The following is a 25,706-nucleotide window of genomic DNA, read 5'->3' as shown; positions in this document are numbered from 1 at the left end:
TGGCTCTTTCCTCCTGGTTCACCACTACATCCCAGTTTTCTGCTTTAACCTGCTTGGTTTTGTACGCAGTCAGCAGGGAAACCAACAATTAATGGACTCAGGCTGTGATCCTGAGTCAAAAAAGCTTGTAAAAGAGAAAATTTGGGAAAAAAAATTAAGATCCTAAAACTCAGTAGGAATTTTAGTGAAGGCATTTGCATCAGTGCTCCTGGGCAGAGGGATCACATTTTCAGGGAAACACCTTGAATGGCTCTGGACAACAAGGTTACCCCATGCAGGAGTTCCTCACAAGAGTAACTGCAGGGAAAGGGAGAGATCCAGGGCATCACTGCCCCAATCCCTTCCATAACATGAGTTTCTTGTATCCAAACATAATGATGAAGTGTGTCTTTTGGGTGCTGGAGTAGTGGATATCTGTAGGCTGGAGGGGACACTGCCTCAGCACAGCTAGGAGTGATCTCAGGTCCCCACAATTCCCAAATTAGCAGCTACACCTCCCCTATCCCTACATCTCCTCTCCTTCCCAATCTGCCACATCTCCTACAGGCTCAGAGCCTACAGAGGGAATTGGCAGGAGGGCAAGAGAGAGGCAACAACCGCTAGAGCTGTGGCTAACACGACTTTTCTTTTATTACAGTCTACCCAGCAGAAACAACCTACTGGCCCCCGCGGTACCTGTCATCAGATGTCCAGGAGTATTCCCACTACGAGATCATTCAAGGCCCCCCTGCCTCCTCCTCTCACCCTCCTCTCCCGCCGCCGCCCCCTCCCCCAGCAGACACGGAGCCGGTCGCTCTCTACGGAGGCTTCCCCTTCCCGCTGGACCAGAGCAACAAGCGAGCCCCCATCCCACCCCGCTACAGCAACCAGAACCTGGAGGACTTCCTGCCGCTGGGCCCCGTGGACATGGGAGCATCCCAGTGCCAGAACGAGTACACGGCCATCAGCTACTACCCAGCGCAGCTGGTGCAGGGCGAGGGGGTCCCGTACCAGCCCGAGCCGGGCTACAAGAGGGTCAGCATGCGCCTGAGCGTGGCCCAGCCCTCCTACGCCGACTGCGAGCTGGGCCACCAGCCCAGCATCCGAGCCCAGCCCCTGCCACCGCCCAACTACGAGGGCTCCGACATGGTGGAGAGTGACTACGGGAGCTGCGAGGAGGTGATGTTCTAGCAGGGCTTGCTCGTGGGGTGAGGAGAGAAGCACATGTACACGCAGAACAGAGAGCAGGGGGCTGGCACACGCTGCTGAAGGGAGGCTTGTGTGCGTCCCCCCCTGCATGGCTGGGTTGTAATTTTGGCTGGATCTTTCCCCTCGCTGCCCTCCACGGTGCTCCTGCTGCAAAAGGAGGGGAAATGCTCCAGCCACTGCTGGGACATGGAGGATGCTCCTGGGATGCCAATGACTAAGCTGCTTCCTCACCAAGGGGACTGCCTCCAACACCATGTAGGACCACAGCATGCTACCTCCTCCTACCCCAGGCTTCCTGGCCACAGGGAGGATGAGCAGGAGGAGGAGGAAGGCAAGCACTGCAGGTATGGCAGCAGTCATGGTGGAGAAAGGTGTGAAAGGATTAGCAGTGCACAGCCTGGCAATGCCCCATGTGGGGTACAGAGGCTCCCTGTTCCCAGCTCTGCCTCCAAGGGCTTGCATCAAGCCAACAGTTTGTTCGTGGAATGGATCGGCCGGTGCAAACCCTCTTCGTGTCTGCTCCCTGACACTGGGAGAGAGAAGAGGGAATGCAGCTGGTCCCACCAGCACATCCCTGACTGGCAAACAGAAGCCCAAGGGAAAAAAAAAAAAAAAAAGAAAAAAAAAAGAAAAAAAAGAGTCAATTTCTGTAGAAAACCCAAGCAACAAGGTTTGTTACAGCAGGAACCGCCCACAGACTCAAAGCAGGCTGCCCAGTTGGGCTGTGTGCACACGAGTAAGGGGCACCCTGCCCCGAGGACTGTGTGCACAGCTTGTCCCCGCGGCTGTCACAGTCCCACACTGAATGCAGCTGTACACCCCGTGCTGTATCCCAGAAAGACTGGCCAGCACTGCCTGGAATCTCTGACCAGAGAGGGGCACTGAAGCTGCTGAGCATGGGTTTGCCTGTTTGTCCTTGTGCTTGGACATGTATCGTTTATTCGTGAGAGGTTTTCTTCGGTTGGTTGTTTGATGTAACTTTTTTTGTTGTTGAATTTTTGGAAAGTATTAAAAGAGTTTGGATTTTTTTACTATTATGATTTTATTCAGTATCTCAGGGATTCTCTTGTAAATAAATAGGACATCCTTGCCTAGCTTCAGCCAAGGGAATAACAGCTTAGTTTGGGCACCAAAAGCTTTCAGAGAAGTACCAAGACAGCAAGTTAAACACTTTTTTGAGGATCCTGTAAGTGCCAGAGGGATGAGGCAGATAGACCCACAGTACCCTGTCTTACTTTGGGAAACCATGAGCCTCCTGTATCTCTTAGCTCAGGAGTAATGGGGTTGAAAGGACCCAAACTGAAGCCTTTGATTTGCATCCCCAACAAACACCACTTGTTTTACCTCTCAAAGCTGTCATGCACTTCCACAAAACTTTTTCACCAGCTCTGCCCATCAGAAAGCAGTCCCTGCTTGGATTAGGCCTATTTTATCTGGTTGATTTTATTCTGCTTGGTAAATCCCTCTGAACATCATCCTAAAATAGTGCATTTCTGTTCTTTGAGGACATTCGATTTTGAGGTGTCTCAGCAACAGGCACCACTTTTGCCCATAGGAAAACACAAATTGTTCTTCCTAGCAGCAGAAGCAGCACAAAAAACAGTGATATTTTCCTTCAGACTTTTTAAAGTCCCCAGGGTTGCTTTGGCCAGTGGTCACAACACAAGGAAGGGCAAAGACAACTTGAGATGAAGCTCCTCTAACACCTGGGAAGGAGCAGCCTCAGTAAAGGCTTTTCATGGGATAGGGACAGCCCTGCAATGCTCAACCCTAAGAAAGGATGGCTGTGGATCCCACCATGGTGATGCTCCAGAGTCAGGAATACCCTGAAGCACCAGGAGTGCCTGTGCTCAGTGTGCCTCCTGCCCTGTCATTCAGCTGACCTCAGATCCACAGTCCCCATCAGCCTGCAAAAGCCTCCTGGTTTAAGAAAAAAAAAATCTGCCAGAGTTTCTAAAGATGAACTTTTTATAGCACTGATTTCCCAACAGCCCTGTAATGACACACTGCAATGGCATGAATTATTCAGCAATGAGGATAAGCCAAGCTGCAGCAGTGCTGGCAGCCTCCCAGTGTGGGCTGACTTTTGCTCCTTTGATCTCTAGGGTGGATCTGCAGCAGCTCAGGATCCCCCATCTTTTTTCACATGCCAGGCTCCTTTTTTTTCAGCTGCAGCCCCACTTTTGACATAAACAGGGAGATGAGAAACTAAGGCCTAGCTTTGGTGAGGCAGAGAAAAGCTCAGCCCTACAAGCCCATAAGCTCTGCCCACGACCTACTTGCACAAATGAGGTCAAAAGAAAAATTAAATTTTCCAAGCAGCAAAGCTGGAACACTTTTATTTGAAACACTCACTAGGAGGGGAAATCCTGTGTGCTGTGTGGGGATGGGAGCAGCACAGGATGGGATCCTGGCTGCCTGCTGGGCTCCACATCACCTGCTCTCCTTCTTTTGGGAAAAAAATCCACACTCCCAAAGCCTTTACACATAAAAAATAGATTATATTTATTGATTAAAGTAAGATACATGATTCAGGTGCAGCACCAGCTTTCCTGCTGGGCAGGCACCTGTGCTGTACACTGACAATATCCATAGGCACGAGACGTGGACGTGACCATTGCTATATTTACACAGACAAGTTTCTTGGTTACTGAGCAGCCTACGATACACAAGTGTCAAGTTTTCGTGTCCATCGGGTCCTGCACCAGCTCCCCTGGCTCAGCAGAGCCCCTCACACCACATGTGTCACCAGCACAAGTCACCCCATCTTCAAACACCCCTGCTCACCCCAATAAAGGGGAAGAGCTGCAAAACCCATTTAATGCTTCTGTGATATCCTAGCCCCCTTGAAATGACGTCTTCACCGCTGCTTGCAAAGTGAGTTTGGATGCCAGGAGCCTCATCAGCAAACCCACTGATGCCCAGTGCCAGGCTGGGGACATGCCTTGGCACACAGCTGTCCCTAAAATGTGGCCAGCCTTCTTCGAGTGCACTGCTAGCAGGGCAAGGGGAGGCATCACACATCCCCTGCTCCTCACAGCACTCCCTCCTCTGCTTGACAATTCTGACTCAAACCCAACCCCAGGGGCCACACTGGGGTCAGTACACAGAGATGGACATGAATATTGCACTTGTCCCGCCTGTGTCATGCCCTGGAGCCCCCTCCCAGCCCTTGGTACTTCCTCTCTATCCCCATGGTGCCCTCCAGAGGGAGGATTTGAGTTAAAGCTTTGCTCTGCTCCTGACCAAGCGATGCTGGTCATGCCAAAACCTTGCCCAGCACAGCCTTGGACGAGATGAGGTGAGCCCCAAGAGATGCAGAGAGCAGAAGAGGGGCTGGAAAGGGGCAGAGACATGGCACAGACCCACCCCACACCTGGCCACGGGTCCACGTGGCATGTGGCACCCAGAACTGCCAGCAAAGGGGCACAGTGCAGACACAAGCAGCAGCCAGGCAGAGGCAGGCTGCAGGGACACTGCCCCACACAGCCTTCTCCTCACAGAACCCGGTCAAACACCGAAAATAACCGCAAACCTCACCCTCCACCAAAGATGGCAACACAGCCCACTGGTGCTGTACTCAGCCTCCTGTCCCACGACCAGCAGCCTTTGCCCAACCCCAGGGAGACATGGCTGCAGTGGGATGAGGGACGAAGGCTCTCCAGAGAGAGCTGGCATTTGGGAGATGCTGTGTTAGCAGGCAGGAGTTTGACCTGTCCTGTGGAGGATGCATTTGCTCCCTTGTCTTAAAAGGTAGAAATCCAGCAGAAAGGCAAGGACAGTCTCTAGGGAGGAAGCTGGGCTCTCAGAGAAAGGAAAGCAGCAGCACCACAGGACCATCCCCACCAGGCATGCACCAGCCATGACAAAAGAAGCAACAGGAGCACAGGGAGAAGTGCCAGGGATTTGCATCCTACAGGAGGAGAGGAGCTGGGTGGAAGCAGAGGATGCAGAGGGAATAAAACCAAGAGAAGAAGGGTTAAAACCAGAAATATTATGGAGTTTTTGTGTGTGAGTTGACATTCAGTATCAGCCTGCAGATGCAGGCGGAGCGTGCCAGGGCCAGCTCAGGCACTGTAAACAAGGTGATGTATTCTTGTGGCGTGTGGGCAGTGTGTGGTGACCCCTGGGGACACCCCATGCCACCCAGAGGGGACCAGCTCAGCCCCTCGTTATGGCAGAGCCTGTTTGCTCCCCACACACCTCAGTTCGTAAAGCTTCTGAAAGCCAAGCATTGGGTTGTAGGCTGGATGGGGATAAAGAAGTGTCACTACTGAAAGCGTGGGCCAGGGTCAGCAAACCCTCCCAGGCCAGGGAGGTGCCATGCCCAGTGCCCAACTCCTGGGCCTGCTCAGACTTCCCGCTCAAGGCAGCTGGAAACAGAGCTGAAGCACTGCAGGAGCCAGTGCCCACAGATGGGGATCCCACTGAGAGAGCTATGGGCCCCAGCATGCTCCACACCTCATACTCTGCCCACCCTCCCCAAAAAGCCAAGGTGAGGAGGGAGCTCCACGCTCTCTAATCTAAGCTGAGGTTTGTCTGTTGCTGTAAAAATAAAGTGCTCAGGGAAAGAAAAAAAAAAAAAATCAAACTGGCACAAAAAAGAGTAGTCCCTGTTCCCTGCCCTGACTGAAGGGACAAGGGAAATATGGAAAGGTTGGGATTTTGGGATTTTAAAAAATAATAAAATATAATAAAATCGACATCCCTGGGATTCCTCACCTCTCAAAGTGCCTATTTACAGAGAACTGTTTTGCTCTACCACCTGCCCGAAGAGCCCCCAGGGAAGGCACTGCCCCAGCCTGGATCCCACCTTCCAGACAGAGCCCAGGGCAGGATCCTGCTGCAGCTGGGCGGCCGCAGTGCTCGGCAGCCCCGTCCCCTCACAGACCAAACCCTCCACGCTTCCCAAGAGGAGAGGGGAGGCCGTTCCCAGGAGAGCAGTGCCCGGTGTCCATGCACCCCCAGCTCAGCATCCAGAGGGGCCAGCGGGGCGAGGGGGTGGTCACTGCACCAGGACAGTGGTGGCGTTCACCACGGTGGCCGCGGGTGCCACCAGCTCCACCAGCGCCTCGTACGTCCCCACCACGAAGCCCACGAAGCCGAAGAGGCTGATGGCGATGTCCTTGGCAATGACGAGGGGGTGCATGCCCTCGGAGTAGTAGGTGGCAATCTCCAGCAGCGGGGGGAAGATGAGAGCCAGGGCGCTGCTGCTGATGGAGCCCACCAGGGAGATGACGAGGTCCAGGCGCGGGATGAGGACGGCCAGCACGCCTGGAGAAAGAACGGACACAACATCAATGCTGCCACCTCCCCGATGGCAGAGAAGCCCCGCCCCGTGTCAAAGCTAGCAAAACCCCACCCAGGGATGCCACTGCTGACTCACACCTCTGCCCTCCTCCCTGGCAGAAGACAAGGCTGCATATTTTTACGGCAACTCCTCCCCAAGAAGCAATTAAGCTGTTAAATTAACAAGCCTTTTTGTCGCCCTGGGTGCCACCAAAGCCAGCTGCAGGGCTGAGCAGGATAGGTGCCGCTGGCTGCCAGCATTCCCGACCCCCCTGTGCGAGCCAGCACTCCTGATCCCCACACCTGGGGAGCCATAAAGCCTCAGAAACCCCATAAAAGCAGGAGAAGGGAAGAAAAAGGCATCTCCCCCCACCCCAAATCAATCCCTGTGGTTTGCGTGTGTTTAGAGTTGCTCCAGCAGCAGCACACCCACGGCACAGCCCGGGGGAGAACATTTGTTAGGACTCATTTGTTAGGTGAAAACTGCAGCCAAGGAAAATCCCCCTGAGAGACTCCTGACAGCTTGAGCTTAGCAGTGTGAGCTCGGGATATTCCTGCTCCTCCTCCTGCATGGCACCAGAAGGGGACAGAGGGATGTCACCAGAGCTCTGCACAACACAAGAGAACCCTCTGCAAGCAAAGCAGACTTCAGTAGTTAACCAGTGACCTAGAGAAATAAATTGGTTTATTGCTTTGAAAGCTTTTCTGCTTAGAAACAGGAGACACCCAGAGCCATGGCAGGTGCAGCCCCTGTGGAGAAGGGACATCTCAGGGCTCCTTACTGGGGGGATTTGTTCTTTCCCTGTTCATCAGCTACAGGCAAGAGAGGCTGTTGGAGCCTCCCTAAGCCAAAGATCACCCATAGAACTGCAGAAGAAGGAAATTTTGGGAGACTGACTGTGCCACCACTGCATCACTGCTGTCATCTGGATAAGCCTAGAGATAAACCATCCCTTCACCAAGGGAAACAGCAACAAAGGTCCTGAGCCAGTTTATCCTGGTGCTCAGCCCTGAACAGAGCCAAAGGAGTGCTCTGCCAGGTGACTGCTGCAAGCAGCATCCCTGCTCCAGCAGCCTCTGAGGAGAGCAGAGCAGCTCCCCTCCAACAGCATCCTCAGCCCACCCCACACTGCTCTTTGGACTCAAAAGTAAACAAAATTATTAACTCCCCTCTAAAACAAGCAGATTTGAAGCACCAGCTGCAGTCCTCAGCCTCCGGGGAAACGTCTGATTTCTGCAGGTATTAATTCAAAGGGGTTTTAAGCATGCTGGTTTTGAAGTTTAAGCTTGAAAGACACCCATACACCAGATTGCATCCTCTTTTTGGGAGCCAAAGCCGTGGTAGGGGCTTGTTGTGCAGCCACACAATGATCCAATGAATATTCATGAAACCCCCCTAATCGCTTTTATCGTCAGCAGGAGCCACAGAGATCCCTTACATGGAAGGGTGAGGGGAGGAGGTACAAAGGAACCTGCATCCTTCCACCAACACCTCTGCTGCCTCCCTACCCCCAAATAGGAGGGTACAGCTGATGCCTAAAGCCATCCCATCTCTCCAAGCCTTCACTTCCATGGTTTGGCACAGCCCAACACCCTCCAGGAGAGGCTCCAACCCCACAAGCAAGTTCCAAGTTCGCTCACAGCACAAGGGTGGCCAGAGCATATCGCCCAACATGGCAGGATTTCATCCCTGCACCCTCTGAGGACATCAAGGTTTCAGGAACTCAGCACAGAGGAGATGGACCTTGCCCACCTCTGTTAATGCAGTGCTTCTAGCCTTTCATTAGTGAGAAGCAGAAACAGCAGCACCCTGCTCTCAGCCAGCTCCACCACTCCTGAGTTAGCTCCATGCTCCTCTCAAAGCCAAACCAAAGCCAGCTGGGACACACGGCCAGGTCCCTGATGCTCAACTCTGGTGTATCAGCAGCATCAACCCATGGAGCAAAGCTCCTTTTCAGCAGGGGACGCCAGGGAGCTCAGTTAAGCATCTCAGCTGTGCTGACAACAGCAAGCATTTAGTCTTCAGGAATCAAAGCCAGCCAAAATCAGATACCACCTGATTCGCTCCACACCTTTCCCTAAGGTCCACCAGGCTAGAGCCAGGAGCCTGTTCCAACAAAACCTCACTACAGGCACCACACACCATGAAGGGAAGGGACCCTGTGGGGCTGCTCCAGGCACACCTGCCCAGCAGTACACTCTACACTGCAGCACACCAGAGCTCTGGTTATGGGTCACCTACCCCTGTCAGCTGTCTCCTGTTGTGTTCTGCACTGCAATGAGTGTGTGGCACAAGAACAGCCCATCCCTCACACTCAGTGACTCTTTTGAAGTCCTGTCCCCATCCCACAGGCATGAGAAGCCTGGCTGTACACTGCCTACAGAAAACAGCCTCTAGGCTAGGCTGCCCTGGCACTGAACCCTGTGCTGGGTGTTTCATGCAAACCCTGGTAGGACTCAACATCCCACAAAACTGCCATCCCCAGGCCTGAGGCTCCATGGGGGTCTGCCACTTCTAAACAATGCAGTTTACTACTCCTCCACTGAGAAGACTGGTCCCACACAGAGGGGGCAAAGGACCACTGCTGCTGCTCCTTGGAGGCCACTTGACACACTGGTTTGTATTAGCCAGGCCCAGGAACTACCAGCTGTGAGGGCTTGACCAGCAGGGTCAAAGGTACTGGGGTGAGGGGTGAAGGCTCAGTGGGAAGGAGGTGCCACAGCATCACAGGGAAAGTCAGACAAGGTGGTTTGTACTCACAGGTCACACAGACCAGGGCCACCCTGAGGAGCAGGTTGACCAGCCAGCCCCAGCGCTCCGACACCCGGGCCACGAGGGGAGGGATGATGATCTCGGCAGGCACGTAGAACTGCACGGCGTAGGTGAAGAAAATCCCGAAGGAGAAGAGCAGCTTGACAGCTTGGTACAGCCTGCAAAGGACAAGGACACAGTGAGACAGGCTCTTGCTCCAGCCCCTGCAACATCAACAGTAGAAAGCAGAAGGGGAATGCTCTGCAAGGACTTTTGTGAGCTAGAGGTCTCAACGCCTGAACACTCTTAGAAAATTAGGGGTGATGCATTTAATTCACAAGGACCTTCACTGAGCAAGAGACAGCAAAGACATGTATCAGCTGAAGCCATGATTACACATTCCAGCTACTGCTTGGCTTCTGAGGAGAGGGAAGAGGACAGCACTGCTGGGATAAGTCTGGGCTTCCATGCAGAGTGAACATCACAATGTTCCAAAAGCAAAGTCAATAGGCAACTCAGCCTCCTCCATTAAACAAAAAAGAGCAGCTATTTTGGGAATGCTGCATGATACATGTTTGGGGGGAAGAGAGTTAAAAGAGCAGTTTGAGCTGAGCAGAAGGAAGGCAGAGTGCAGACAGGCTGCAAACAGCACCTTGGGCTCCCCCCAAGTCAAATCTCACCATGTCCCAGATCCTGCAGTGTTACAGTGTGGCTGCAGGAGAGAGCCCATCACAAGTGACCAAAAGGCACCTCCCACCCCATCTCTGCCCTCAGCTTCCCAGCAGCAGAAAAAAAACTCTCCAAAAGAGAAGTAACATCTGGTTACCTCACATATCGTCCTAACCCTTCCCCAACTCAAGACATAACCATCAGGAAACATGGGTCCTGGCCATACTACTTGGGTAAATATGGGGTGGATCCAAGCTGAGGAATGTATCTGGCTCCTGCCTTCCCTCTACCCTCTTTGGGCCTGTGCCCTTCTGTATGCTGGGTCTCAGCATCCACCTTCTACAACAGCCTTAAATCAGAAAAATCCAAGTATTCCCACGCAAGACAGCTTTGAACACTAGTGGCAGTCTCAAACATTTCCCACAGATGGAGTTAGGGATCACCTAAGTGAATGGAATGTTACACAAGTCTATGGGACCAGTCCAGATGTATTCAAGGTTGAGGCCAACAGGAGCCTGAAGCCACCATATCACCTTCAAAAGAGGAGGGTGCTCAGGCAGAGGTCCTGCTGCCTTGGGAGAAGAGTAATATCCACCTTCAAGAAGGTGCAGGCTAATCAGCCTCACCTCAATCCCCAGAGGAATATGGGTTAAGTCCACCTGGTATCTATTTCCAGGCACATACTGGACAGTAAACAGCCAGCAGGGATTTGCCAAAGGGTAATCATGGAAATATCCTCATCAGTGACCTGGATGAGCTTTCAGCGACCCAGAGCACATTCTCATCAAATTCCAAGCAAGATCACATTGGAGGAAATGGCTGACACAGCTTGGAAAAACAACATGATGTCACAAGCAAAGCTCAAGTGCAAACACAAACTCCCACACATGTCAAGGGCTGGGGCCAGGAGAACAGGACTTGGGGGTCTTGGTGGGCAGCAGACTGAACATGAGCCAGTAGCAGGACCCTGCAGTGACGAAGGACAATTACAAAGCAGGCTGTGTTAACAAAAGCACAGCCAGGAGGTTAAGGACAGGGATCAAGGGATGACTTTCTTGTTTGGGGCTTGTGCATCTTGAGTATTTTGTCCAGCCCTAATACTCCCAGGACAGGACACTGACTTACTCTGCAGAGCAAGTTGAGTGCAGGCTACTAAGATGGTTGGGGCTGGAGCATGATGTACAGAAAAGAGGCTGCATTCAGCATGATGAGAAAGTTAAAAGGGGATGTTATTAATGTCTTCACTGCCTAATAGGAGGGCATGGAGGAGAGAGTAACAGCTCTTCTTGGAGTTGCACAGCAGAAGAACCAGGTGCAATGGGACAGAGCTGCATCTCCGAAGGATGGTTAAGGGCCAGAAGAAGGGCCTGGATTGGTAGGGAATCACTGTCCTTACTGATACTCAACACTTAAGCTGGCCCTTCTGTGAGCACGTGAGAGGACCCAGTGATCCCATGGTGTCCTCTCCAACCTGAATTACCTTGAGGTTCCAGAGGCAAACTGAACACAAAGTTATCTCCAGAGTCCAGAGTGCGCCCGTGCAGCCACACGTGTGCACAGGAGCCTTGAGTCACTGACCCATGGCTGGCATATCTTATCACTGCATTCCCAAAAATGGGATTCCATAAAAGCCATAAAGTGCTCCAGAGCAATCCAAGATTAATAGTTGTTATTAAAAAAAGTACAGCAGAAGACTGTGTACCTGTCCTGCACAGGTCAGGAACCATGACAACGAGATCAAAGGGCATTTTAAATACCAAGGAGAGGAAGAATTCAAGCATTACCCTTGATCCACAGAAAACAGGGGCCCATGCAGGGCCTTGGAGAGTCACTCTGCCAACCACAGCAATGCCTGCTTCAGCCAGATTGCCATGCCAGGCCATCCCAAAAGGCTGCAAGAAGTGAAATACTCTCCTGGGACCTTAAGCTCTGTCATTACCTTCAACTGGCCACATGCAGCCCAACAGCTTCCCCCTCATTACAGCATTTCTTCACCCTTCACATACTGCAGTGAGGCAACCCTTCCTAGGAGGCAAGAAGGGATTTCCGCACAGCAGCACCATGTTTTGGACACTGTGGTTAGACCCGGGCACTGGGAACTGACACACTCCTCGTTTGAGGAAGCTGTGGTTTCAGAGAAACGAGACTGGGAAAGTCTTAGTCACCCTGTAACTCAACGATTCCTGAAACACTCTCCAAATCTGCTCCAGAGACCTCCAGGCAATGGCTACAGCTAAGGAAGGCTGCAGCACCTCCACCACAATCCTTGCCTGGTCTCCCAGGCTGCAGGCAAACCCCATGACTTCTCACCCACAGCCCTTTATGACCAGGTCCTACAGCCCAGCCTTTTACTGCCAGGAAGAAAACCCATGGGAGAGGCAGGATGGGCAAGACTTTCATTTCAAGAGCAAGTCTTCACCCAACACCTGTGGTTTAATCCACAGGAGTGGTAGTGAAGACTTTATCTCAACTATCACAGCCCTTACTTGAGATAACCCATTTCCAAGTCCAACATCCACTGCCAAGAGGCAACATGCACAAGCATCAAGGTGTCCTGCATGTCAAGTGACAAGGACCACAACACACCTTCCCTGCAGCTGGCCTGCCACATGCCCAGGCTTCCCCAGACACTGCTTCCAAAGGGCTATTCTCTTCTCACTATCCAAAAACCCTACGGCTACTTTTAGAAAAGTAACTTTAGAATACTTCACTTTCAGAAAAGTAGTTTACTTTTAAAAAAGACAGAAGGTGTGGATACTTTAGAAACATGGACTTGCACTCTTCTCTCTGTAGCCTAGCAGGTAATAGCAATCCCATTCTAAGGACCTGTTCTAAGGGAATGTCATTCTTCAGGGCAAACAGAGCTGAGATTCCCTGCAGAAGCCCCTGTGCAGCATTTCAGGTCAGCAGATGTCATTGCAGACTGTGGCATGCAGAGCCCAAACCTGGAAATTACCTGCTTTCCACCTTAAGGAAAAATAGCAGTATCTCATCCCCTTCACATTGTACTTCAGTTTACTGAGTAGAAGGGATTCACACCTCCTGTGCTTGGCATGGTGGGATTCAGACCTCCCTACAACACAGGCACATCCTTCCACCAGCCCCATCCCTCCTCACTGAGAGCAGGGACCTGGCAGAGCTCCCAACGCCTGCAGGGGACAAGACAAGGCTCTTGCAGGAGCAGGATCTTCTACCACACCAACACCAACATCCAGCAGTGCAGTCACTACACAGACCCAGCATGAATGAACATCCATGCACTCAAACTGAAAAGAAACCCAAACAGCAATAGTTAAAGCAAAACCAGGCTCTATTTTTGTCAAATCTTTGCTGTCTCCAGAGTCCCAGCTGCGCAGCTTTGCAAGGACAGCATGTGGAAGCACCAGTGACTCAAAACTTGAGTCCTGCCCAAATTTACTCCAACAGTGAGACACTGAGTCCCAGTGCAAGGTGTTGGGTGCTACTAGGAGCAGAGAGGATGGGCTGATGTGGAGAACAGGCACTCCCAGCTCCAGGTCTCACTCTGCTCTCTTGCAGGATTTCAAGCCAGCAGAGACCATCAAAGAAAACTGATGGCATTTCTCCTGTGGAAGAATATGGAGCCATGACACTAAGCAGCCACCCATCCTCAGGGACAGACCAGCACACAGCTTGGGCAGCTGCTGCAGCCCTGGCAACAGGAGAAACAAGCCCTCCAGGCAGGCAGGCATGGGGTCAGGCCAGAGGGCCCCAGACAGAAACATGGAGCATATCAAGAGGCTTCACCACATCTCAGAGGACAGACAGGTTTGGGAGGCTGCAGCAGAGCTCAGCCCCCACAGAAGGAAGGGTTATCCTCACGGCACCAGTGCTCATAGGAAAAGCATTGGCTCAAGATGAGCCACATCCGGGCACAATATGGAGCCCAGAAGTGGGAGTTTCAGCTCCAGGGCTGCAAACAAGGAACACAACCCACACATGAAAATGTCACATCTCACTCCCTCTGGGAGCTCCCAGCTTTGGGTTGGTTTTTCACGTGCTACATTTGGAGAAGAGAAGTTTTGCACAATTCAGTGATGTTCTGGTATGGCTGCATGGGGGTTGTGTTCAATATCTGCTAGGCAGTGCACTGATGAGCCCCAAAATATGCCACAAAGCTCCAAGCAAAAAACAAGAGCTGCACCTACCCAGGCAGGGACCACCAGGGACCCAGACGAAGCAGCCTGAGCTCCAAGACAATACAGCAACAGCTCAGACACTACAGCAACAAGCCTCTTCCACCACACGCATCTGACAATCCTTGCCAAATTCCTTGAAGTTTGCCTATGGCACAGTTCCTCAAGCTTCCTCAAGCTCACCCACATTAGTTCCCATAAGGAGTGAGGTCCCCCTCTCCCACCTGCCTATCTGGGCCCCTCATTCCACACCCCCTAGTCCCTCCACTGCCCACAGGGACTCACCAGCAGTTGGGCAGGTTAAGTGTTATGCTGGCCTGAATGTCTGTCCCAAAGCGCAGGTACCCCAGGACACTCAGGCTGATGTACAGGATGGTGACAATGGTCATCCCCACGTAGAGGATGACTGGGAACTGACGGGGGTTCTTCATCTTGTTTTCCAGAGGCAGCACCTAGGAGAAGAGGAGGAGGAAGATGACAGAGCAGCAGGTTGCCCGTTCCTCTATAGCCCCCAGCAACAAAAAGCAGGAGGGGCAGCCCCATGGTCAAGCACAGCCCACCATGCCAGGGGATGGGATAGTCCAACACGGAGCCTGGAGAATCCAGCTGAAAAAAAAAAACTATACTGGAGATCTGATTTCTGTGCTCCCATTGGAGTATAGCAAGTCTCCAACAGATCATCCACACGCTTGTCTTAAAGACAGGACCTGCTCCCTGCCCTTGGCAGGAGCTGCGTCCAGTGTTGGGTCTTGGGGCAATGCCAACCACCCCATATCTTGGGTGTGTTATGCTCTGTACCCCAAAACAGCACAGCCATGCCCACTATTTTACACCATTCTATTTTCCCCAGCAAATTCTGGAAAGACCAAGGCACACTGTCCTCTGCTAGCAAGTTTGTCTGGATAGATTTCAACCAGGCAGGACAATAAAAAGAGCAAGGAGAGGTAATTCTCCCACCTCTATACTACTGACACTAAATATAGGCCTTCAGCAAACAATTTTATAGCTGTCCTTGGGTGGTGCTGATTTCAAGAAGAGAGACAATGGCAGATCTGGTGAGGAGGCAGAACAAGAAAAACTTTTATTTGCTTCTTCACCTCCAAGTCACGCGAGGAAGAGAGCATTTGTGCCTCAGTGCTGGCAAGAACCCTCTGCCCAGGGCATAGCATTCAGCAAGCACTCCTCCTGTAACGGATTTGGCCCTCTCCTGCCCTGTGTTTACACAGCCAGCTTATATTAAGAGATGAAAACATTTTTTTCCCCTTTGAAGGGAGCTCCCGGAAACAACCCACAACATCTTAGGGAGTAATTAAGCTCTCCACCCACCCACCCAGCTTTTTTCACAGACACAGTTGGTCTATTTACAGCATCTTGCATGAGAGGCCCATTTGCATGGGCAGGCTGGGGCCACACAGCTGCCAAAGGGAGACCTCGGTGCCCCCGCAGCAGGGTGGGAAGGGAAGGATCACATCTTTTCATGCCACACTTTTTGGCCTCCCGTTTAGGCAACTTCAGAATCCAGCCTGGTAACAAGACTCAGGACAATTCCTCATCTGCAGGTCAGCCAGCAGAGCCCAAGGCAGAGTCTGGTGTGATTCCCAATCTACTGCCAGATGAAGCCACCTCTAAAGCAGCAACCAACCTCCTGAGGTTTGGAGCACGTGCTCCTCCAGCCTCAGAGGGAAGCACCAGACTTTGACCCAGGAGATAGCCTGGAGCTAAAGTTAACAGCATCATCCAGAACTTGGGCTACTGTCAGAGAAGTTCAGCTGCAACTGCAGCTGCAAAGCAGAGCAGGTGCTGCAGCAAGTCCAAGCAGGGCTGAGCCTCCTGTGCAGTAGCCCCACTGCCACATGCCCAGACTTACCACACCAATGCCTTCAAAAGCAAAGATTGCAGTGCCAAAGAACAGAGGGTAGGTCTTCCAGGCTGCTGCTAGAGGCAGGTTTCTGGGATCAGGAATATCCTGGAAAAAAGCCCACGTAGAGTTCAGACACAGGGAGGACGGGGAAGACCTGGCCTGTTCCCATCCCTCCCTGTCACAGCCCCATGCTGCAGGGAAAGCCCTGCAGAGCAGAGGGAACCATCATGCCCACAGGAACAAGCAGTACCCCACAGCATCCAAATACCCCACTGCCGAGCTCCCTCCACCTGCCAAAACATGGGACAGCACAGAAATGAGAGAGGGGAGCCATACACACGTACCCTGACGATGTACTGGTAGATCACTACAAGACTGACAAGCATGGCCACATTGGCCAGCATGGAGAAGATGGACAGGACCTTGAGGTTCTGGATAAATGTGAGCAGCACCACAAAGGGCAGGATGGAAAGCATGTACAGGCGGGAGTCCATGGTGGGGGTCATCACCACTGTCCTGTTTGAGCTGCAGTCATTGGTGGTCCCGTTTGCAGCAGACACAACCTGGGGAAGCACAGGAAGCCCTGGTGAACCCCATCACACAGGTCTAAAAGCCACAGATCTTAGCAGCTCATCCCAGTGAATCAGAGAACCCCAAGAGCTCACTTCAAGCACAGCTAGCTGATTGAAAACAAACCAACATGTGTTTTCAGACAGCTCTGAAGCAAATCCCTGTTATCTTGCAGGTGGCAGAGGTGGGAGTGGCTATGGCAAATCCTGCCCGAACCCAGGTACACTGAGCAGGAGGACTCAGCAGCCAGGCACACAGAGGGCAGAAAGCACAGGCTGCATGTTTACACTGCCCACGAGGTCAGCTGAGAAGAGAGGAAAGAGGCACTAAGTGCTATTTCCAAAGGTATCCTTTTCCTCTTGTTGTACCAAGTTCTTATCCAAGTCACACAGTCCTTCAGTTACCCAGCACCCCATTCACATGCAAGGACATCTGGAAACTACTGCTGGCCCTCAAGTTCACTTTCTTCATGACAAACCATTCTTTCCTTGGAGTCTTTCATTCCAAAGGCACTCCAGGCCATGTGCTCAATTCTAGAGGTAGCTCAGGCCCAGCAACCAGGTGGCTGAGCCATTCCTCACAAGAGCATGGGCTCACTGAATCACCAATACAACCATGACCAAGCAGGCTCAGGTACCAGGTCCTGTCCAGTCACTGAAACAAAGAGCAGTCTGCAAACTGATTTAACCTGCTCCAGTGTGAGTCCTGCCCCAGAGGAGAGGCTGTGTAAACCAACATCCTCTGTGGGAGAGGACAGTGCAGGGCCACGCACCCATGGGACAGTGCTGCTCAAGCCTCAGCCTGCCTTGCCTCTTCATGGCTTGCTCCAAAGCCGTCTTCCAAACCAAAGCCCTGCCCAACACAGTGGCACCTCACCCAAGGTACCACCTGCACCATGATTCTCCACCTAACATGTTATTCCTCACCACAAAAAGAAACAAGCAACACTCCTCTCTCCCCACCCAAAAAAATTCCAAACCAAAGCCAAGGGGTTTCCCACCTGTGGCCTAAAAAACTGGTGTGGATTTGCAGGTTTTTGCAAATTTCCCCTGAGGCTTGAGACAGCCTTCAGTCTTTGCTGTGAGGGGCTGAGGAGAAAGAAGCCCACCTTGAAGTGGGGCAGGGTGCTGTTCCCAGGGGTGGGGGCCAGCAGCAGCCTGGCCCCTGTACACACTCTGATCCCTCCTGCTCTCAGAGCTGGTGGATCACCAGTGTTGACCTGTTTATTCCTCCTGCCACCTCACACTGGGAATCTCCTCAGCTGCTGCTCCAAGAGCAGTCTCACACTGGAGGGACCCCCTCCTGCTCCCCAGGAGCCCCCTCTGAAGCTGATGGCCACGACTGAAGAGCTGATGAAGAGCACAGCCATGGTGGCAGTGACCAGACCACTGCTGCAAGAGCACAGCAGGAGCACATGGGGGAAAAAAGGATGAACAGTGCCTGCAAGGCACTGAGCTGGTGGAGGCTGGGAATGGGGACTCTTTATTCCCAGTTTCTTACAGAACAGGAGCCAGCCAAGCGGTTCAGGGTTTCTGTTTATTTCCTCCTGAGGCCTGGCAGGAAGAAACTCTTTCTCTAAAGATGTAATTAAGCTTCAGAGCCACAGGATGAGGAAAGAAACTGGAATGCAAACAGATCCAGGGAAGGGAGAAGAGAGGTTCACAGCAAGTCCTGGGACCCACACGTTACCATTGACACCAACAAACCAATTAACTGAGGGGGACAGGATAGAAAATGCACAGTCCCTCTGCTTTCATCCCTTTCTTGTTCCCTCACTAAGGATGGCCCCACTTTTCCTGGGCAACACAGACATCTCCAGCACCTGTGCAAAATCACAGAGATTCATAGGAAAACCTGCTCTGTTTGAACAGGAAAACCAACCCTCCAAAGTATCTGGGTAGAGGAGTGGACTTTTCACAGCAGCTTATCCTACAGAAACCAGTCCTTTGGGGAAAAACAGGGCAGAGGACATAGAGCTAAGAAAAACCCAAGCACCTTCACACCCTCTCACATCCCCCCAGCTCATGAAGGAGGTGTAAGTCCAACCTGTTTCAGATTGTCCGCCAGAAAGACAAAGTACACACAGCAGAAACCCAGCTGAGTGATGATCAGGAAAAGTCCCACTATACGCCTGGAAATAAAAGAAGAGCATTTGTCAGCCAGATCAGGCAGAAATAAGAGCCCACTTGGGTTGCCTTCGGTTGCACTTGCAGAGCGCAGCGATGCTGCTCTCCCCAAGGTTGGGGTGTACAGGTCAGAGCACACCCAACTCACTTCTCTGTGATCAGCAGAGAGGACCTTCTCTCCACCCAACCTCACAGATCTCAGGCTCTCCAGTCTCCCCATCCCTTCCACAGGGTCAGGACCAGCCTCAGGAGAAAAGTCTCCTTTTTGGGTTTAGCATCTCCAGTCTGCTGCTGAATTGTCAGAGCTGGAGACAACACTCCCTGGACACAGGAATAGGTGAATGCTCCCGTCCCGATGGGCAATGATCTGTGTGATGCAATGTGGGACACCCACAGGGCGGGGAGCAGCCACTGGACACGTTCCATGCCTAGCAAGATGGGCCAGCACTGCAAGACCCTATTCACTCCTTTGTTATGCTGTGGAGACTTAGTTATCCCACACATTTAGTGTAAATCACATCTGTCTGGGGACAGTACTGGATCAAAGACCTCAGCATCACCCTCTGGGGAACACTGAGCACTCAGGGCAGGTGAGCCAAACAGCATTTTATGTCACTTGTGCTTATCTGCTGACACAGCTCAGTGACCAGAGGCTCTTCTGTCCCAACTGCAGCACATGCTAGGCTCAAAGACAAGTCCCTGCCTGGGGCAGGGGAGCAGTACCTTCCCCAGATGGCATGTGTCCTCAGGCAGGCACTGGGAGTTGCCTCCAGCCCATACATCACGGCACCTCCATAGTCCAGGAACTGCTTCTGGAACCTGTCCAAAGAAGGGAGAAGGATCATCACATCAGCCCTGTCTGCTAGTTCCCAAGGCAAATAGTGACATTAAAAGGAAAACAGTTCCTGTGAAAAAGAAGAGAAGTTGCCCATGTCCATGAGGATTTGACATGGGCAACTTGCTGCTGAGGGGCTTCAGTTAAACCCCAGGGCTTTTTGGGCAAGAGGGAAGAATTGTAGGAGTTGCAGGGCTGAGAAGGGGAGTTGCTCCTTACCTGTTGCAGAAGTGATGGGCACATTTGACCAGGATGCCCATGCAGTGCACAGCCACGACTCCCATCACCAGCAGGCTCAGAGGACCCAGCTGCAGGGAAGAGAGAGGGAAGGCTGCACTCTGATGGCCAAAGGCAGAGCTGCACCGTGCCTTCTACTTCCAGCCAAAACTCCACGGGCTGGGTGAGTGCAAACACTGCTGGAGGCTGAACCAGAGCTCTGGTGCAGCTCCCAGGAACCAGCCCCCCAGGACTGAGTAACCCAACAGAGCTACGAGTTTGGCAGGAATGATGCAAAAGAAGCAAGTTGGGGTAGTTTGGGTGTAGCAAAGCACTTCCAGGATTGTTTTCCAAACTATCTTGCACATCTCTACTATGCAGGTGATGAAGAGGTCATGACCTGGATACAGCGTCCTGCCTGACCCCAGCAGAGGAAACCACAGGCCCAGCTCACACACTGAACTCCTCCACACCAGGCAGCAACAATGCAGGAGCAGCAGGAACAGTCTCAGCAGCGAAACAAAGCCACAGAGCTTGGGGTGCAAACATGTGCAAGTCACCAAACACTGAGAGGTGTCTGGGCAGGGACTCAAGCCCCAACACCCCCAACACTGGCTATGTGAGCTGCCCAGTGCCCCGGGGTCACTCTGCCCCACAAGCTCCAGCACAGCAGGGCTGAGCTGCCTTACCAGGATGCCAGCATTCTTCACAGCTAGAGGCAGCCCCAGCAGCCCCGTCCCAATATTCCCCTTCAGCAGATGGATCAGGGTCTGGTACCACCTGAGGGAGAGCAGATGCAGAGGTCACTGTCAGCAAGTGCCCACACCCACACTATACACAGCTTATCCTGTTAAGGGTGCACAGTAGCTCTGAACTGCAGCAGGGAATGCACATGGAGCTCATGATCCTGTCCCCTGAACCCACCTCAACCAGCTGGGACCAAGCTAGGTGTGAAAGCAAAGACTGAACAAACAGATTTTGAATGGGCATTTGCAAAACCAACTTCATGGCAAAACCCAGCATAAGCACAGCCCAGCACCAAGGAGCCGCACAAGGAAGTCTCTGAGTTGAAGGGATCAGTCTCTGTCAGGCAAAGACAGCATCCTCTGCACACCTGGGCACAAGGAAGCCCCCAGAACATGGCTCTGAATCTGGGCATGCTGTTTACTTGCCGGAGTTCCTCATGGAATGAAGGTGGAATGGGAAAATACTGGGAAAAGCATCAATCACTGTCCACTGCCAGCAAGCCCAGCTTCACCAGAGGGCAAAGACCTACACTGGGGCAGCTGCTCATTTGTTGCCAGCACCCCAGAGATGCCGGACCACAGCTCTGCCCTCAGCACCCTCATGAGAACTCCCCATAAAACCACAGTTCCACCATCCTCTAGCAAAGTCAGCAGGGAGCCACCATGACCTCCTCTGCCCTCGCCAATGCCAGGCCAGCCCAGGAAAGAGGGAAGCATCACTCACGTTGTCCCATTGGTCTCCCCAAAGCGCTGGTAGGACTCGGGGTGCGCAAAGCCATTCATGCCATCAGGAGGGCTCCCCTCCGGTGTGACATCTGTGGAACTGTAGTCATTGTAGTCCTCGCTGCGGAGGCGCCGGGTGGACATGGTCCCTGTGGGGGCAGCAGCATTAGGGGTGCCCAGCTCAACAGCCCCATTCTCAGGCTCCTTGGGGTCAGCCATTGTGCACAGAGACCGGCTCGCACTGCCAGAGCAAGGTCTCCTCCAGGGCTTTTATACAGCACATGCTCCCGCCCAAGCAATCACAGAGTTGGCATGTCCTAAGGTCAAAGGTGCATGGCACATTCCCACTGGCTCTTCCTCCAGGCTCGTGCCCATGTTTTGGGCACACCCAGACAGAACAGGGTCAGTATCCTGCAGGCAGAGCCTGGATGTGACCCAATTCATATCGGGCACAGGAGCTGCGTATCCCTGCTCTAAGGGTGGTGAGTGTGACACCACAGGCAGTGGGGTAGGAGGGGACATGCTGGCACTGTGTCCCCTGCTCTGGCACTCGGGACTAGGGCTGTCAAGTGGATGGGCCAGGAAAGTGTAACCGCTTTTAACTCGCACACAGTGTGCTGCAAGGGAACAGCTTGCTCTTGCCAGGGAAGGAAAAGTTTCCTAACTTCTCTTTTTTTTTCTTTTCCTTTTTTTTTTTTTTTTATTGAAGACTTTTTATTAAAGAGAATTTTTACAAAAACTTATTATACTCCCATCAGAGAGGAGCACAGATCATGTGCTGACAGCGAAACACCTGCCCCAAAGGTTTCACAGCCAAGGAGGTGCCTATGGGAAAAAGAGGTTTCCCCAGGATGAGGCACCTGCACAGCCTGGAGTTCTTGCTCCAACAGAAACTCCAACAGTGTCCAGCAAGCCAGGAGCACCAGCACAAGCCTCACCAAGGATACACACCTCATGCCTTTGTCTGGAAAACAGTCAGCTGGTTCAATTCCCACACATGCCACACCCAGTATCCCGAACACCCACTGGGAAGGAGTGCCAGAGGCAGGGAAATTATGTGTAAGGCTCTTGCGCCACAGACTGGTGACCCAGTCCCTGCCCCACAGCTCCTCTGGGCTGTCGTGCCCCAGGCTTCACACCTGCCTCAGCAGTCCTGGTGCTCCCCCATCCCACTCCCCAACACTGGTAAAGAACTGGGAGCAAGAGGAAGCAGCAGAGAAATGTTACTACTGCAAAAAACTGTCTTGTTTCCTGCTCTTCATGAACCCACCAAGTCACGCAAGCGCCTGCCAGATGCAACCTCAGCACAGACCAACACATCTGGCTGTGCCAGGAATGCTCAGCCCGGGCCCCCCGGGGGCTGCTGCACCCCCAGAGCACCACTCTGCAAACCTGGTGAGCTGCAGCCACTGGGAGGGTCCAGCCTGGCATCAGAAGTGTAACAGGGAGCAAGGGTTTTCCTCAGGTCTGGATGCTCCAGATCCCAGCTGCTCTGGAGCAGTTATCCAGGCCACAACAGCAGTGCTGTATTTCCTGCGGCACCAGGCAACACCAACAGCAGGAAGCAGCAGTGTGTCCCATGGAGTACCTGGCTCTGGAGCAGCAGTGAGGCTGGCTGGCAGGCACTCCAGAGCCAAAGGCAGCACATGCATCACTCCTGCCCAGCCTCCTCCCTCACAGCTGGGACACGTAATCCTGCCCTGAACCGGCTCCGCCGCAGGCAGGGTGATCCAGTGAGGCAGGGACCGGCAAGAGCGGCAGCAGGAGTTTACACAAGGAAAGCGTTAGAAGCTATTTGTCATCGGTGACAGGCCCAAGGGGCAGGAGAGAAACCTGGGAGGCTCTGCCAAACACCATGGGCTGGCAGAGGGCAAGGAGAGTGGGCAGAGGGGGTGCAGGACTGGGTCGGGCATGGGTACCCTTCCCAAAGATGGCCCGCAGAGCATCCAAAGTACCCAAGAGCGGTGACTTCGAGATAAACACAATGTGCTGACATCACTCTGCCTGATTGCTCCCTGTGGATTTTCTTCCCTTTCAAGCAGGCCCATCTGCTTTCTGCTTTGAAGAGCCAGGGAAATGCATTCATCGTGACTTGCCTACCTTGTGTCTGGATTAAAGGTTGCATAGCAGCAGGGAGCGAGCACTCTGCTCTCCCGCAACCAACAAGGAAAAGCTGCAAAACCTGTCTCATCCACACGACAAACAGTTAAAACCAAAGCAAAACTCACTACACCATTTCCTTGTCATTGGAAACAAAGGCAGCAACATCTACATTTGGTTCCCACTTCAAACCCAACTCCTCAGCCACTTTCATGTGCTTTTTTTGCCACCCACACACAGAAGCATTTTTGTCCTATTAGGAAAGCTGGGGGGTAGTGACAGCAATTTGTCCCTTACAGTGACAGCCCCATGCCAGAAGCCAAAAGCAAGATGTGACTTGTTTCTGACCCTGACAGCTCTCCCCAGCTGAGCAGGGGCTGTGTGTAGATCAGGAAATCTTCTGGAAAAGTGATCTTCACAGCAAAACTCACTGCCACTTCCCACCATGCATGCCAAATCCTTCATTTCCAAAGCACTACCTGTAATAACCCACCTCAGCGTGACACAAGGGAGAGCCAGCGCTGCCAGATCCCCCTGGCCTGCCCGCAGGGAGCCCACAGACAAGCCCCTTCCCCAGGCCACCATGTCCATGCCGACCTGACACCTCCAGTCACAGCATCAGTCCTCTTGTCCCTGTGCTACCCAGTGCTCCCACAGCTCCAGAGAACCCTCAGGTTCACCTTTCCAACGTTTCACAGCATGGCCCGGTGCCCACAGCCCACACGGAGGCTGCTGGGCACAAACCCCAGCAGACCCCACAGCTCCCACCCCAGCCGGGCTGTGCTGCCCAGCGCCCCGTGCCCCTCCACAGAGCAGCACAGCTGAAGCCTGCAGGGCCCCCTGCACCCTCCCAGTGCCACAGAGCATCCCCTTCCCAGCACCTCACATGGGGGGCTGTGCCCCCTGCGCTGCACGGCACGCCCGGACACTCCCAGAGGAGCCCCACGGCGTGCCAGCATTCCTGCAGGGCATCGCCAGCACGCCCCGGCACACCCGTGTCAGCCTCCAGCACCCCCAGGCACCCCCAGCACCCATGTCAGCTGCCAGGACCCCCAGGCCCTCAGCGCCCGCCCATGCACAAGGGCTGCCAACGAGACCCCGGAGCCCCGAGTCCCTCAGCGCGCCCCGGCTGCCCGAGCACCCCCGCGGGACGGCGGCACTGCCGGGACCCCGCGCATCCACCGCGCCCCCCGGCTTCCTGGGCACGCCGCGGGCTGACAGGCGGCTGGCAGCCCCCCGGTCCCGGTCCCGGTCCCGGTGCCGCACCTCTCCGCCGCCCCGCACCGCCCGGCCCCGCCGGGCCCGCTCGCTCGGCCGCGCCGTCACGTGACCGCGGCTCAGCTGAGCGCGGCGCGTGCGCGCGGGGAGCGCTGAGGGCGAGGGGCGGGGCCGGGCGGGGCGGGGCCGGGCGGGGCCGGGCGCGGCGCGGCGGCGCCCCCTGGCGGCGGGCGGGTCCCGCGGCCGCTGTGGGCAAAGGCGGGAGCGCCGCGCCTCGGGCCGTGAGGGGCGGCCGGGCACGGGAACCGAGCTGGGCAGCGGCCCGGAGCACCGGCCTGTCAGGGAGCTGAGGTCTCCGGCCTGGAGGAGGCTTTGTCACTCTCTAGAACTCCCTGAAAGGACGGTGAAGCCAGGTGGCGTCCCAGGAGCCCAGGTGCCTGGGCTCTGCTCCCAGGCAACCACCGACATTACAGTTTGAAAGGGTTAAGATTTTAGCTGAGAGTTAGAACCAATTCATATTGAAGTTAAATACACCAACGATAGGTTAATAATTATTAGATGCTTCAGCTAAAGCTAAGTATTATATTATGAGCTTATTTGTAGAAGGAAGTGGAGCAAGCGAACCATTATAGGAACATATTGAAAGCAGTAGAACAATGCCCAGCACCTGGACCCTGTGTCAATCCATCATGAAGCAGGGGGCCTTAGATCGTGCCAGAGGGTCACAGAGACCTGACGAAGACCTTCCTGACTTCATCCCTGGGACCACTGACCCAGTTCGAGACCACCGACCCAATTCAAGAGAAGAATTGCGCACGCTTGAAGGACTAATAACCTCATTTTAATACAAAGCGGAGATGGGAGGTGCTGGGGTTGTGCATATGCATTATTTTGGGAAATAAATAGAAGGCAAAAATCCTTGTGTGATGCGGTCACGCATTTCATGGACAAACCCCCCCCCCCCCACCATGCCACCCTCCTGCGTAATAGACATACCATTTTCTAAGTTTGACTAGTTAGAGAGTCTTTGTCCCTGATTTTCAGTTTTGACAATTCAACATGACAAGAAGACTAAGCTGCGCCAGGGAATGTTTAGGTTGGACGTTAGGAAGCCTTTCTTCACAGAGAGAGTGATTAGACTGCCCAGGGAGATGGTGGAGTCACCATCCCTGGAGGTGCTTAAGGAAAGACTGGACATGGCACTCAGCACCATGGTGGAGAGGACATGGTGGTGTTCAGTCACGGGTTGGACTCACAGA

At 53.4% G+C, this 25,706-nt stretch overlaps 2 protein-coding genes across 2 annotated transcripts in view; one reads left to right on the top strand and one right to left on the bottom strand.

Moving 5' to 3' along the window:
• FAT2 (FAT atypical cadherin 2) overlaps positions 1-2,219 on the top strand; it is a 56,133-nt gene extending 53,914 nt beyond the window's left edge. The window contains exon 24 of the mRNA XM_053991321.1: positions 638-2,219. Coding sequence (XP_053847296.1) covers positions 638-1,170 — 533 coding nt within the window. The 3' untranslated portion in view covers positions 1,171-2,219. The remainder of the gene's footprint in view (positions 1-637) is intronic.
• Positions 2,220-3,668: 1,449 nt separating this feature from the next.
• On the bottom strand, positions 3,669-24,544 carry LOC128814993 (proton-coupled amino acid transporter 1-like). Its single transcript, XM_053991356.1, has 11 exons — positions 24,496-24,544; positions 21,131-21,278; positions 20,350-20,440; positions 19,664-19,752; positions 19,333-19,428; positions 18,530-18,614; positions 16,258-16,476; positions 15,920-16,018; positions 14,338-14,504; positions 9,239-9,408; positions 3,669-6,462 (listed from the first exon to the last, which is right to left on the bottom strand). Exons 2-11 carry the CDS (start codon positions 21,271-21,273, stop codon positions 6,194-6,196), a joined length of 1,428 nt encoding a protein of 475 aa, XP_053847331.1. The 5' UTR covers positions 21,274-21,278; positions 24,496-24,544; the 3' UTR covers positions 3,669-6,193.
• Positions 24,545-25,706: the final 1,162 nt, after the last annotated feature.

The sequence above is a fragment of the Vidua macroura genome, chromosome 15, assembly GCF_024509145.1.
Source record: "Vidua macroura isolate BioBank_ID:100142 chromosome 15, ASM2450914v1, whole genome shotgun sequence".
Classification (NCBI taxonomy): domain Eukaryota; kingdom Metazoa; phylum Chordata; class Aves; order Passeriformes; family Viduidae; genus Vidua; species Vidua macroura.
This window is presented reverse-complemented; position numbering and strand designations above follow the sequence as displayed.

Excerpts from the sequence above, each read along its gene's own strand:
- LOC128814993 (XM_053991356.1), bottom strand. The coding sequence starts at position 21,273 with ATGTCCACCCGGCGCCTCCGCAGCGAGGACTACAATGACTACAGTTCC. Across the intron at positions 18,615-19,332 it reads ACACATGCCATCTGGGGAAG|GCGTATAGTGGGACTTTTCC; the intron begins GTACTGCTCCCC and ends TTTTATTTCCAG. Across the intron at positions 14,505-15,919 it reads CTTTTGAAGGCATTGGTGTG|GTGCTGCCTCTGGAAAACAA; the intron begins GTAAGTCTGGGC and ends CTCTTCTCCTAG.